Genomic DNA, 14,665 nt, shown 5'->3' with positions numbered 1-14,665 from the left:
AAATAAAACATATAAAAACTATACGTCCAGAACCATATGATAATTATAAAAAAAGAAATATAAAAATCTAATTCTCATGAAAATCATCCGTATAGGGTGACTTTTCAAAACAAAACAACTTCCTAATACCTGTCCCCGGACCATCTGTATTATAAATAGATCCAGCTGGTTTCGTCGGATATCTTAATCCTTTTATTTGAGAATAACGATCTTTATTCACTATATCTTGATTTTTTACACTCAGCACAACAGGTGTAACCAACTCAATAGATCGTACAGATAAAGATGAAAAAGAATTCATACGATAAATAGGAGACTTAGGTTTATGAGAATTAGATTTATAATTTATTAATGAAGCTGGCACTGTTGACGGAACATATTTAACTGGTGACCCATATTCATTAATTTCTTCTGAATCAGAGAGAGAACAAAGACGACTCATAGAAGCATAACGAGGCCGATAAACACACTCAAAGATCATATTCGTACAGGATAAATGTGGCATAGTTGTAAAAGATGATGAAGGTGAAACTGTTGTAGATCCAGAAAATGAATTTTTATAAGAAAACGATAAAGCTTCACGACAATCATCTTCAGAATCCTTCTTCTTACATTCATCTGAGCAGTAAAGCAATAAACTATAGGGATTTTCGATCTGTTGATCACAGACAGTACTATATACATTTCCCATCAGAAATATTCAAAAATAATGCGTTTTTTTCCAGAAAAAAAGGGTATTTACCAATATTGAGGAAAAACATAACCTATTTCCATAACAAGAAAGCGTTTTTAAGGCGATTTCCCGCCTTTTTCTCCAACTTTTTTCCAAATTTATTTTCTTCCTTATTTTTAATCAAAAAAAAACCGTTCAAAAAATATCCTTAGAACTTTATCAATATTTCCAAGCTTTCTCATGCTTAAAAAGAGAAAATATGTGCTTTTTCCTTACAAAAATAACTCCATTTTTCCTTCCTAATTTTTCACTTAATATTCGTCGAGACTCGGATAAGGGCTTAGCTCTCTTATAGCCATATATAAATACTGATAAATATATAAATACTGATAAATATATAAATAACTAAGTAACAAAAATAAAACAAAATATTTGGTATTTATTTTTGAAAAATAAATGATATTTTGTTTTTCAAAAAATTCATTAAATATGATTTTTTTGATAAAAATATAGAAAAAAAATTAATTCAAGAAAAGTTTCTTATCATGTATAGATAGTATTGAAGATCATATCGGTTCCAATGTTATATTTTGTTTTTTTAAGAAGTAATTCTAGAAATAAAATTAAATATATAAATCAAAATATTTATCTAAAATGATTTAATAAAATAAAAATAAAAATAAAAATTACCAGAGAAAAACTACACAAACAACTGACTATGACCTTCAAAATTGATAAATATCCGTCTAATTTATAAATAAAAACAAAGAAATAAAAGATTAAATTAATTTGATTATATTATCACTAATATATAATTAATAAAAAAAAAAAGAAAAATAAATATACCTGATTTCTATGAGAATTAAAATTAAAAAGAGACAAAGGTAATGAACATGAATATCCATTCGGTATATATTGTTCATTATAAAATGAATTAATATAAGAAAAAGAATGATGAGGAATTTCGGATTGTTGAATATAAGACATATCATAATGTTGTAAATTCATTTTTTGTTGAGAAATAGTGTGATAATGTAATGGATATAGATTATTGTTAGCAGTGTTCAAACTTTTATAATAATCTAATTCTTAATGTTAAAAAGAAATTTTTTAATAGATAAAAAATAGAAACCTGAAAAAAAAGGTCGAGGAAATAATGAAGCAGATCCATGCAACTGAATATTTTTAAATTCAGAATATGGCATGGAAGAATCATATTTCTTATCTTTTTTTGAATGATAGATTTTTGAAAGATCAGGATTCTTTGATACTAAATTTAAAGAATTATGATTCAAACCAATTTCATCCATCAAAGTTTTGTATTGTTGTCCGGGAACAATCTTTAATTGAGAAAAAGCCTTTTTCAAAGCAATAGAAATATTTTCACGAAGATCATCTTCCAAATATGCTACAGTGAAAATTCTAAAAATAGTATCTACACCATAATGTTCTTCTGATAAAACTTCATCCAATATTTGTCCATTTTGAGAAAAAAAAAGAGTATTCAAAAGAATTTTGCGGGCATCAGAATCCATTTTCTGATTAATGATTCTCAAAATTATAGAAGACGCTAATTTATGTGTGCATAAGTAAACAATATGATGGACAAATTGCAATGCAAGCATTTTATATCTATTTGGAAAAGCAGAAGAATCCAATAACCATGTAAGTAAGATTAAACCATTAGGATTTGTCGCTAGGCGATGACTTTCTAATGTTATAATAACAGCAAGATAACGCTAACAATTAGACATTATATAATTTAATCTATTAAATCATACTTGTTGTTCCTTTGTAACATAGTTACTCTCTAAACATGCTCTCATTGCTCTTGCTCCAAAACGACCTTGAGAAATATCCCAGCATCGATCAGCCATTATTTCAATAATAAAATTATTCATAGGTGCTTCAAATTTCAAACAACATTGTACAACATAATTTCCAAATTGATCTAAAAATAATAATGGTATATACGGGGAAATATGCGTAATAATATCATTAATCTATGTATATTAATTGACAGTAAAAAATTAAAAAATTTATGCCTGTGTTTCTGTTTTTGCTAAATCAATTATTTTTTGCGCAGCCCATGTTCCATTTTTATCTTTTAAAAATGAATCAATAACAAAAAAATTAAGCAAAAACTCACGAATGCCTAATCCTGATAAATGCGGGGCAATTCTTTTTAACAATTTTTCCTTCATTTCTTCAGAACAATGCTCAAATAGTTTCTGAATTATTGTATTGCCGAGATAATCTATAAAGTAATTAAAATAAACAATAAAAATAATAAATCTCTTACCACTTGAAAGTTCAGAAACTTCATCAATCATATCGTTTGCCATATCTTCAATTTCTTTTTGTGTGTATCCTGAATTATCAAATTTCTTTCTAATTTCCTTTAGCCTTGAGCCATGAAATTGTCGATTAAGTGATGGCTCAGGAACAGGTGGAATCTCAAAAGCATAATCCCTAACCTTTCCTATGTCTAGTTCTATATTATCACTATACATACAAACCATGAAAAACATACTTTGAATGTCCCCCCATATTTTGTCAGCTTCTTCTTGTGTAGCAGCATAATTCATAGCTATTTCTGTCACCAAAGACTTTAAATCACCAGGTCTTGAAAAAACAGGAGAAAAAAAACATTCTGACTTATATTCAGAAATTTTAGGTCTATAGGGATAAGTATTGGAGATTTGCATATTCATCGGATTTTTCAAAGTCTGATATATATTTAAATATCTTATATATAAAAAAAAAAACAAACCTTTATATATTCCACTCTTATAAGATCATTTCCAGGAAACAATTCTTTTCCATCAAGAGAATTCTTTGCCTGTATAGCACTTTCCAACGTATTATAGTTTACAAAACCATATTTCTTGTCAGCTAATATCCAAATACTTTCTACCATTCCAAATTGAGAAAAGAGTGCAGTCAAAGAAGAATTAGAAGCCGTTAAAGGCAAATTAATTATCCAAAGTGAACGTGTCGGAAATGACATAATATAACCATATTCACTTTCATTTATATTATCATAAGAACTAGATGCAATATTATTCGGGATATTATTATCAGAAATAGGAGATTCATGAACATAAGGCTGAGAATTCAAACCCTGGTTATCCATATGATTCAAGGAAAAATTAATAACACCAGTTGTTCTCGCTCTTGGTCGTAAATACAAATCAGAATGATTTTGATATAATGTATCATATGAATCAGAATAATCAATACTTTTAGACGGTAAATTTTCTTGATTAACATCCAAAGAAGAATCATAGCCTTTTTCATATATCTTACTACCAGAAACTGAACATGATCGAATCCTATTCGAATCATTCTTTAATGAATTGATATTAGACATACATATTTTATTATTTTGTTTTTCAGAAACAGAATCACATGATTTAAACGATTCTGACATCACTATTGGAGTTGATGAATCAGCAAGCCCCAAATAATCAAGTGTCTTTATAGGACCTTGTCCTTCTTCATCTTTAGACGAAATAGAAGACGTATTTGATATTTTATTTTGACAGTCTAAAATTTGTTTCCAATCCAAAGAAAAAACAAAAGGATCAAAGCCAGATGTATACATATTTCTATCATAAAGCGTTAAAGATCCTGATCTAAACCGAGAATTCGCAATAGATGGTACAACTGATGATTCCATTGTCATTTTAAAATCTTTGGCCTTTAAAGAAACAGAATACGATGATTCATAGCCTCCCAATGTATCTACCGGCATAGTTTCTGCCCTTTCTCTCCTAAATCTTTGTGTTCCTTCCGATGAAGAGTATCCAACTTCTGATATACCTTTTTCTTCTGATGTTAATATTGGCGATGTCCTTGAAAGATGTAATTTATCCCCTCTTTGATCATCAAAACACGAATTCTTAAAAAATTTAACTGATTCATCCAAAAACGGTGATATCCATGAAATTTCCTTGTTTTGTTTCTGAACTTCAAGAGTTCTAATTAACCATCTCAGTAAATAATCCTTTTTTTCTCCTAGAAATTTACCTTTTCATCAAACAAGACCCATCTGAATCAATAGAATGAATATTCGTAACATTTTCCAATGTATTGTGCCTGCCAATATCAAGAGACGTTGGCTTAGAAGAAGATGATGTTGTCATTCAGCTTTAAATAACAAAAATAGCTAAAAATAAGTATTTTTTTCCCTGAAAAAAAAGACAAACCTTCTTAGGAATAGACAAAGGATTAATTTCTAATAAAATTTCTGCTTTTTAATCAGATTTTTAGCTTAAATTTAAGAATTTCATCAAGGTTAAAAAAATTCTTAGAAAAAAAGCGAGATACTGAGATTTTGAAGAAATAAGGTAAAAAATCAATAAAAATGAGCAGCTCGGAAGAAGAAACAGGAGAATCAATAGAATCAATAGAAGGGCTTGTGAAGGGTATTTTTTTTATTTTTTTTTCCTTTTAAAAATAGGCTTTGTAGGCAGAGAGAAAAGAATAACAGCAGGGAATCGACTCCAGGCATTATTGGATGAAGAATTTGTAGCAGAATCTATTTTTGATGTTACGGACGAACAGGACGAGGATTTTGAAAGTGATAAAAGTGATTTTTTTTTGATTTTTTTGTGTTATATTTTATTGATTAAATATAAAGATCAATTGCAAGACATTGAGATATCAGAATCGGATGAAGAAGAGTCTAGTAGTTGTTCGGAGGGGTCTGAAGAAAGGGCTATTGAAAGAAGAGAAAAAAAGGCATGTTTTAAAGTTATTTGGAGAAAAACAGGGATTAACTAATGGTTAAATTAAAGATTAAGAAAAGAAAGCCTCCAGAAGCATTTTTTAAAGCTAGAAAACAATTAAAGAAGGAAAGGGAAGAAAGTAGTGTAAGAAAATCATCATATAAAGAGATTAGTATTGTGCATCCTGAGTCTATTCGTCATAGTTCACGTCCTCATACAATTGAGAACAAAAACTTGATTGATCATAGGCTAAGAGAGTCTAATAAAAGGAGGGTATAATATTTTAAAAGATTTTATGGGGATCGTATTAAATATAAGTAGTCAAGACAGAATACATATGTTAAAATTAAAGAAAAACAAATGACACAAGAAGAACGTATTGCAGAAGCTAAAATTACAGAGGAAAAGAGCAAGGAATTGCTTCAGAGGTTGATTAAGATGGAAAAAGAAAAGAAAAAAAATGCAAGGAATTTATTAAAAACAAATAAAACATTAACAAGTCCATTTATTCGATTTTTATCAAAAAGTATTGATAAATGTTTGGATGAGAAAATATTTTCTAAAAAAAAGGAAATAAATCAAGATAAAGACGTTGATATAGTTAAAAAAAATATAGGGGAAACCATTGAACATGATCATAATGCAAATAATTGGTCATTAAATACATCAGAAGAACTTTCAAAAACTTTAGAGGAAAATATAGTTAAAAACAATAAAGAAACCCTTGAGGGTGATAAGGAATTTATCGATAATGATGATAAAACAATAAATACTACACTTTTTCAGGAAAATGATGATGAATCAATTTCTATTCATTTTGATGATAAACAATCAAAAAAAATATCTAATAAAAAGACAATAATTCCAACCGAAAACTTTTCTGAATATATATCACGTAATTACATCATATTGGAAGGCTTTTCAGAGCCTTTTGATCTAAACAAACAAAAAAATATTCTTTTTTCACATACAGATCCACCTATTCGTATGTATTTGCATTTTTTTATACTTCTAACATCACAAGAACCAAAAAAAAATCTTTGTCTAATTACAGGAAAAGTTGCAAAATACAAAGATCCAGTTTCAGGGCTATATTATAGTGATCTTTCAACATATCAAACAATTTATCGAATTATTCGCGGAGATATCCCATGGAGTCGCATTGCTTGCACTTTTGTAGCTGCATTAAAGCCTGCAAATGGCGTACCTTCTGATTTTCATGATTCTCAACCTTTTCAAGACAAATAAAACAAATTCAAAAATATTTATTTTTTCTTCAAAAATCACTAACAAATAAAAACAAACAAAAAAAATACCACGCAAAAACATTCTTCAAGTAATTACAATACTCTTAACTATCTTTTTATCTATTATTTCATCTTGTTCTCTCTTATATTAACCCTTTAATAAACTGCATATTTATACATAAAAAATCCAATAAACATACAAATTACAAAGTACTCTATATCATTTTATATCTTTTCCTCATCAATCATCATATTTATCCTTATTTTTTCACCAACCCTAACCCATACTTTTTTTCATAAACTCTTACCGCGGACGGTTTTAACCTGTATCGATCAAACAGCTAACAGCTAGGTTATGGCTATAGCTTTTTAAAGGTAAAATAGCACATTAAAGTGATATTTTTCTAAGATATTTTAGATAAAAATAACATCTAAGAGAAGATAATAGTTGTTGATGTTTTTTTTCCGAAAAAAACGGTGAAAAAACGACTATTTTTGTGCCAATTCAGTTTTTCAGATTGATTGGGCATTTACAGCCTTATCAGGGCATATGAATACGATTTTTAACGTTAATTGTATGAAGATACGCTACTTTATGTGTAATAGTTTTTGAAGTAATTTTTTTTCTCAAATGACGGTGAGTTTTTGAAGTAAAACAAGAAGATATTAATGAGAAACTAGACGATCAGTAAGCGTGGTTAAAGCTTTAAAATGATTATTAAATAGTGTAGACATACGTAGAGATGTTAACGATTCTTTTTACCGCTACAAAATGCCGCGTCTGCAGTCAAAAGTATGGAATATTTTTTGAGTGTATTTTATTGAGTTTAATATAAATATAATAGATTGAAGGCAGAGGAAATGGCATTAAAACGGTTATTCCTAATATGTCAGAGATTGCAAGAGCATTAAGTCGCTCACCTTTATGTATTTTTATTTTTTTTATCAGAAATAATTTTTATATATTATTGTAGATGTAACAAAGTTTTTTGGATTTGAACTGGGCGCACAAACTACTACGAATACAAATGCTGATAGGTATATTGTAAATGGAGCTCATGATGCAGACCGACTTCAGGATTTACTTGATGTTTTTATTCAAAGATATGTGCTATGTAAGTCATGCAAAAATCCGGAAACAGACATTGTATTTTATATTTTAAGATGCAAAATGTATGATCTAATTAGTGCTAGATCATTTTAAAAAACGACAAAATTGTTAGAGATTGTAAAGCATGTGGGCGACAGAGCGATGTACCACAGAATACGAAACTTGCAAGTGTTATTTTAAAAAATCCACCAAAAAACAGCAAAAATAAGAAAAACAAAATCAAAAATAATACATCATCAGAGCACGTAAATATTGAAAAAGAAGTGGAATTTAACGACGACTTTATACATGCGATGACAGCTTCAGAACAATCTCTTTCAGAAGAACATAAAATAGATGATTACTGGACGATGGATACGAGTGAAGCTGCGGTAAAGGCACGTATGCACGAGCTGGAGGAAAATGTTAAAGCAAATCTTATTCTTTATGATGAGGAGGAAGATGATGAACCAGATGGAAGTAATCCATATGATGAATTTGGAACATGGGTATCTGAGAATTTTTCAGCATCAAATATCGAAATATATAGAAAAGCTCAAGAATTAAAGATTGAAAGTAAGCATAAAACAGTTGCAGTGCTTGCTCAAACAGTATTTGATAAACATATTCTTTCTCAAATCAAAAATAGAGCATGTCTTTTCCGAAAAATCATTAAAGGACAAGAAAAACATGAAAAATCGCTTCTAGGAGGAACAGAACGATTTATTGCCATAAACCATACGGAACTTCTTCCTCTTATTCCTAAGATCCTTATGCAATATTATCAGAGCGATATTCTTTCTGAGGAAGCGATCAAAAAATGGGCAAGCAAAATTAGCAGACGTTATGTGGATAAAGATACAGACAAGAAAATCAAAAAAGTTGCTGAACCATTTCTTCGATGGCTAGAGGAAGCGGATGATAGTGGTTCAGAATCAGAAGAATCAAAATAATGTATTTATATTTTCTTATCATCTTTTAATGCTTCAGCCTCTTTTTGTTAAAAAATGATAATTATCTGATTTATTTCTTTAATTTGTTTGATGTTCACTTGGTTCCCATTTTTATGAAATGCCTGATAATTAGCTTTCGTTACATCTAATAACTCATAAAACAATATCAGGAAATAAAAAATTATCCTTTGATACAGGTATATTTGCTTTAAAATTAGTAAAAGGAAGCATTGATAACCAAAGCTTATCTGGATGCCTTTTTTCCAGTGTTTTTTTCAATGCTTCTATTTCCAATCCTTTACTTGGTTTTTTTAAAAAAGATATCACAGATTCAATTATTTTATCCACACATTTATCTGGTAATTTAACATTTTCAATAGCAGCATCAAATGCAGCAAAAATCCCATTCTGAATACTTACAGATCTTGAAAATTTATCAGCAATCCCAAGTATATCTTGCTGACAACTTGTATTTAAAAGATTACATAAAATCTTTATCCCATGTTTGGAAAGTCTTGAAGTCATGAAGTTTTTAGCATAAACACATAATAATGTAATAACATTCAAAGAAGATGTAATTATTGATGTCATTTCATTGAGATTCAACTGGCCGATAATAAGAGGCCAAATATCATTAACAAATGGTAAAAAACTTCTTTCATCAGATGCCAAAAAAGGTATTGAAACAGAAAGCATCTTTAATAATTCATTACGAATATTTGACGATTGATGATTGAGAAACATTTGAGATTTATTCGAAATTTTTTGGATAATTTTAAGTGTTACTTTATTCATATTATTTGATAGATTTTCTGAAGAGGTAGAATGATTTAATGAATCGAATGTCGTCCCCATTATTTCTGTTGCATCTGTATGATATAAAGAACGAATTTTAGTAACAATTTGCATAACTTCTAAACATGGTCCTGCACTATGAATGTCATCTTCGACTACTTGAGAAATCTTAGGCCTTTCAACAATACCATTAATTCGAACAACTTCATTCAAAAATGAAAAAAATACAGAAACAAGATTAGAATAACCATGATAATTGTCTAAAATAGCGAATACAGAGTCAACAACATCTTCCAAATAAGGCACCATAGTAGGACCAACCAAACGCAAAAGAATAATCAAAACAACAGGCCCAGTAGGGAAAACATCAAAGGTATTTAACTTTAAATTAATCGCATTAATTAAATAATCAACATTTCCTATTAGTAAATCTTGGATTGAATCATATTCACAATATACGGCTAAATTATTTAAACATATACGTGCATGTTGAATTATAGCTTCACAACGACTTCCTAATAAATAAACAATAGGATATAAACAATCAACAAATTCAATTCTAAACTGTTTTCCAAGTTTCTTTGCAATTAAAGATATAATTTCTAAATCCAAACATATATGAACAACTTTATCTTGAGGAACATTCCAATTCATGGCTTCATCGTACATATGAGACGAAAATTCCGATATATAATTTAATGAATCGGTATATACATTCATATATATACGTTCCATATTAACATCTATATTTTGATCATGTTGAAAAGAAGAATCATGTATCATACGACGTAAATTACACAAAAAAATCCATCTTAAAATATTCGTACGTGGCTCATACGTTGACGTCTTTATTTTATAAAGAAGAGAATTAAAAAATTTAATAGTAGAATATTTTCCAAAAATTGCAAACAGATTTTCTAATGCAAAAAATGTTAAATTATTTTCAATATTTTCAAACCTAAACACAGGAAATTTCAGACCAGAATATATATGACTATCTGATAGATCTTGTATATTAAAATAAAAAAGCGGTTGAATCAAATCTGTTTTTTTTAATATTTTGGTATCTGTTGCAAAATGAAGAGAATCAGAGATTCTATGGATAAGAAAATCAAAAACAAAACTAGACTCCAAATTTCTTTTAGACAGAAAAGAAACAATATGCATCATTGCAATTAAATGATGTCGCTTAGCATCCTCATCACTAAGTAAATTTAATCTAGGCCAGGCATCAAGATACTCCTTTAAAAGCATATTAATAACATCCTCAAACTCTTGTTCAGAATATTTTTGCTCTTCAAGCTGAAATAAAAATTTAACTGAAATATTTTGTATACTTTCTTCCAAATCGCCTGCCAAAAATAAAATTGTTGAAAGCAAAAGCTGAATACAATTACAAAGTGTTTTAAAACATGTATTAAAAACTCCAATTGAAAATTCCAATATCTCCTGTCGTACTTGCCTATTAGAATGAGCTTTTAAACTCAAAAGAATATTGCACACTGTATAAACCCGTTCACGTGTATTCATCAACCATTCTTCAGAACCAATAGGGGCCCTTCCTTCTAATGTATTATCCGAAACCTTAGAAACATCCTTATTTACTTCTAAAACATTTGAATCAACACTTAACATATTTCTAATGTGATCCAAACTCATTTTCTGATCCATCTTCTTCACTTCCACTCTATCCACTACTTCTTCTAGACTATCATCTGCAAAACATGTCTCCAAAAGTCTTCTAGATAACACTACTGATGCTATTATAGCTCTACTGTACTTTACTTTACCATTTACCACCAATTGACAAACACATGACATGATTCCTGGCAAAAAACGACGCAAAACACTTTTATCCTCCACAACTTCAAACAAAAATACTTGCAATACATCAACACATTTATTCTGTAATCTATTCCATAACGTTTTTTCATAAATTTCAAGCAATACCGATATTGTATACCCAATTATCGCTATCAATCCATCATCTAGCTCTTTCTCATCATTACCCAAGCATTTCCGACACTCTTTTTTACATTTAAATAGCATATAAAGCCCTTCTAACCCTTCTAAGCACAAATCTTCTGGAAGATTCCTTTCTAACCCAGACATTGGCTTAATAAACCCCGTCAAAAGCATACACAACTGTTTAAACAAAGCGTCTGACATTTCTACCCCCCATCCTATACGAATTAACTCATTTGTACATCTTAAAAGCCCTTCCTTAAGACGATCATCTAAATTTAAATATCCGCGCCATAAATGAGACAAAGGAAGAAAAACATAATCTGAAATAGTACATCCAAGTAATTCCTCTGATGAAAATGACGATAAAACCTTATATAAAGCTTCTAATGATACATAAACATCGGGCTGCAGATTCGAATCTGTCCAGACACAACTTAAGCGCATACAAATAGGTTTTAACTAAAGAAAAACATAAGAAAACAAACATCTAGGAAAATACACCGAAATACCTTAGAAAAGGCGGACAAATTCGACTTTATATTCATTTATATAAGGAATAAAATCCTAAAATAAAGCAATAACAAAAACATTCAAAAATAACCCCCAAAAGACTCTTATGGCTATCTTAACAAGATATATGCGTCGATAAATCGAATTATATGCGTTATATTTTCTTATATATGCGTACTTTTTATAACCCTCTTCATCCTCCCTTCGACAAGCGCTTGTAAAAATCTCAAATCATCTGATATTTTTTTTGCTTTTTTTTTTTTGCTTTTTTATGGTTTTTTTCATATAAATACCAGTCCTTCTTATATTGAAAGCTTGATATTTATTTTTCTTACATCATATCACACTAATTGACCATCATAAACATCAGGTTGAAATATGTTTAATATTTTGCTAATTTTCTAATATTTTTATAGTTTTTATGGATATTTTTTATTAATAGATTTTAATAATTTTATTATATTTTGATATATTTTTTTATATTTAAATCAATACTTGTGAAAATTGTTAAAATATTTATCAATATTTGTGCATACAACTTTTTTGAGATCAAAAATCCATCAAAAACTGGGTATTTTGAGTCTTGTAGTATTTCTTTAAAATATGTATGAATGGGATTGTATTATTGTTGGAGCAGGTTTATTTTTATCAATAAACGAGACAAGACATTGATAAAAAGAAAAAGGTATTTTAGGTGCTTCATTAGCTACAGTTTTTGGACGACAAAAACGAAAAACACTTTTACTTGGTAGAGAAAAGATATTTTTCTTTTGTCTAATCATAATATAGAACGAGACATTTCAGAACCGGATAGAATTGTTGGAGAACTTCTTCAGCCAGGTGGTATAAAAGCATTAGAGACATTAGGAATTGAAGGTATATTATAGACAGAGAGAAAGGGTTTATATGGAGGAAAAGTATTTTTTATTGAAGGAATTATAAAACAAAAGGACTATTTTGATGTGTATTTTTCTATTTGAACATCTTGTAGTCAAAAAGGTTAAAATTTATTTTATGCATAAGCTTTATTTTATACTATATTTATTTTATAGTTTTCAGTGTTTTAATCAAAAAGTAGATACAATAGAAGGAATCGATGCAGTTCAAGTCAAAGGATATCAACTTCTTTGGAATAATAAATCTATCAGTATTCCTTATACGAATAAAAAATTATCATATCATAAACATATATCTTATCAAGGACGTTCGTTCCATCATGGACGCTTTGTTATGAAATTGAGACAACATGCAGTTGCCAATGAAAGGTAAAAAAGATATATTTCATACTATGCTAAAAACGCAGTGTGACGATGATTGAATCAACAGTACTTAGCGTGATTGAGAATCCATTAACACAACAAGTTTTGGGTGTGAAAACTTTTGTCAAAGCTACACAACAGTACGAACATGTAAGTTAAAAAGATATATTGAGAAATAAACATTATGAAGAAGTTTTGCAATATTTTATAAAATCATAAATTAATGATTTACTTTAAAACAGAATACTTGTTTTTAAACACCTGTTCGAGTTTACATTTTCTAACTTTTTATTATTTATTTCAAGTTTATTCATTTTTTAAACATGATAAACTTATTAGCAGTTTTTTGAACTCTTAATTATTGGCTTATCTCCAATTATTATCTCTAACGCATTTCTTTCGTCTTTTTCTTACATATTCACTAGTATTTTGCACCTTTAGTTGTCATTGCAGACGGATGTTTCTCAAGATTTCGAAAACAATTTATATCTAAACCAGTCACTGTCAAATCGAACTTCGTTGGATTAATACTCGAAAATGTTACACTTCCTATGCCCTTGTATGGTCACGTTATCCTTAGTAATTATTCACCTATCCTAATGTATCAATTATCGACACATCACACACGAATTTTGATAGATATTCCAGGCAAACTTCCATCAAGTACTACAGGACAACTTAAAAAATACCTTAAAGAAGTTATTACACCAATTCTACCAGAAAATATTCAACCATCATTTACTAAGGCACTTAATAATCAAAAGATTCGATCTATGCCCAATTGTTTCCTTCCACCATCCTTAAATACAAAACCTGGATTAATTATACTGGGAGATGCTATGAATATGAGACATCCGTTAACAGGTGGTGGCATGACAGTTGCCTTAAATGATGTTCTTTTACTTTCAGATCTTTTATCACCATCTTCTGTTCCATCCTTTCGAGACACTGATCTTGTTTTACATCAAATGTTTCTCTTTCACTGGAAACGTAAAAAACTCAGTGCTGTCATTAATATTCTTGCACAATCACTTTACTTTCTTTTCTCTCCTACTGGTAATATTAATTTACTCTACAATTTATTATTAATTTTTTCAGATACATATTTAAATATTTTACAGAAAGGTTGTTTTCAGTATTTCCAACTAGGGGGTATTGCTATTAACGACCCAATTAGTCTATTATCTGGGTTTGTCCTAAATACCTTATTTTTTAATAATGATTTATATTTAACACAGAATTAATCATCAGCCACTACTTCTTTTTTTCCATTTTTTTGCGGTGGTATTTTACTCAATATATCTCACGATTTTATCTTCCTTCAATATATTTAACATCTTTTCTGGATTAATAGTATTTTTTCGAGCTTGTGAAGTTATTTTTCCATACATTTGGAGTGAATTAATTCATTAAGATAATCACCAGGGCAACATCTGC

General features: G+C 29.0%; 6 protein-coding genes across 6 annotated transcripts; 3 read left to right on the top strand and 3 right to left on the bottom strand.

Annotated features, from left to right (window-relative positions):
- Positions 1–67: 67 nt before the first annotated feature.
- PNEG_01771 (hypothetical protein) lies at positions 68–872 on the bottom strand (the record flags this gene model as incomplete). The annotated part of the gene is made up of 2 exons (XM_007875547.1): positions 743–872; positions 68–674 (listed from the first exon to the last, which is right to left on the bottom strand). Exons 1-2 carry the CDS (start codon positions 772–774, stop codon positions 68–70), a joined length of 639 nt encoding a protein of 212 aa, XP_007873738.1. The 5' UTR covers positions 775–872.
- Positions 873–1,458: 586 nt separating this feature from the next.
- On the bottom strand, positions 1,459–4,821 carry PNEG_01770 (hypothetical protein; the record flags this gene model as incomplete). The annotated part of the gene is made up of 10 exons (XM_007875546.1): positions 1,459–1,477; positions 1,520–1,755; positions 1,806–2,412; positions 2,455–2,676; positions 2,719–2,777; positions 2,823–2,930; positions 2,976–3,161; positions 3,207–3,402; positions 3,447–4,656; positions 4,706–4,821. 10 exons carry the CDS (start codon positions 4,819–4,821, stop codon positions 1,475–1,477), a joined length of 2,943 nt encoding a protein of 980 aa, XP_007873737.1. The 3' UTR covers positions 1,459–1,474.
- Positions 4,822–5,042: 221 nt separating this feature from the next.
- PNEG_01769 (hypothetical protein) lies at positions 5,043–6,654 on the top strand (the record flags this gene model as incomplete). Its single annotated transcript, XM_007875545.1, has 6 exons — positions 5,043–5,103; positions 5,148–5,267; positions 5,319–5,419; positions 5,476–5,679; positions 5,728–6,391; positions 6,431–6,654. The coding sequence occupies 6 exons, from the start codon at positions 5,043–5,045 to the stop codon at positions 6,652–6,654; spliced, it is 1,374 nt and encodes a 457-aa protein (XP_007873736.1).
- Positions 6,655–7,282: 628 nt separating this feature from the next.
- PNEG_01768 (hypothetical protein) lies at positions 7,283–8,733 on the top strand (the record flags this gene model as incomplete). The annotated part of the gene is made up of 6 exons (XM_007875544.1): positions 7,283–7,290; positions 7,335–7,341; positions 7,385–7,446; positions 7,499–7,580; positions 7,628–7,800; positions 7,848–8,733. Coding segments are annotated over 6 exons (1,181 nt in total), but the record flags the coding sequence as incomplete, so codon positions are not given.
- A 116-nt stretch (positions 8,734–8,849) lies between these two features.
- Positions 8,850–12,064, bottom strand: PNEG_01767 (hypothetical protein; the record flags this gene model as incomplete). Its single annotated transcript, XM_007875542.1, has 2 exons — positions 11,969–12,064; positions 8,850–11,918 (listed from the first exon to the last, which is right to left on the bottom strand). The coding sequence occupies exons 1-2, from the start codon at positions 12,002–12,004 to the stop codon at positions 8,850–8,852; spliced, it is 3,105 nt and encodes a 1,034-aa protein (XP_007873733.1). The 5' UTR covers positions 12,005–12,064.
- Positions 12,065–12,572: 508 nt separating this feature from the next.
- Positions 12,573–14,641, top strand: PNEG_01766 (hypothetical protein; the record flags this gene model as incomplete). Its single annotated transcript, XM_007875541.1, has 8 exons — positions 12,573–12,606; positions 12,655–12,717; positions 12,759–12,845; positions 13,048–13,234; positions 13,273–13,378; positions 13,654–14,284; positions 14,327–14,417; positions 14,467–14,641. 8 exons carry the CDS (start codon positions 12,573–12,575, stop codon positions 14,639–14,641), a joined length of 1,374 nt encoding a protein of 457 aa, XP_007873732.1.
- Positions 14,642–14,665: the final 24 nt, after the last annotated feature.

The sequence above is a fragment of the Pneumocystis murina genome, assembly GCF_000349005.2.
Source record: "Pneumocystis murina B123 chromosome Unknown supercont1.8, whole genome shotgun sequence".
In the NCBI taxonomy this organism is placed as follows: Eukaryota; Fungi; Ascomycota; class Pneumocystomycetes; order Pneumocystales; family Pneumocystaceae; genus Pneumocystis; species Pneumocystis murina.
The sequence above is the reverse complement of the archived record's forward strand: the minus strand, read 5'-3'. Positions and strand labels throughout refer to the sequence as shown.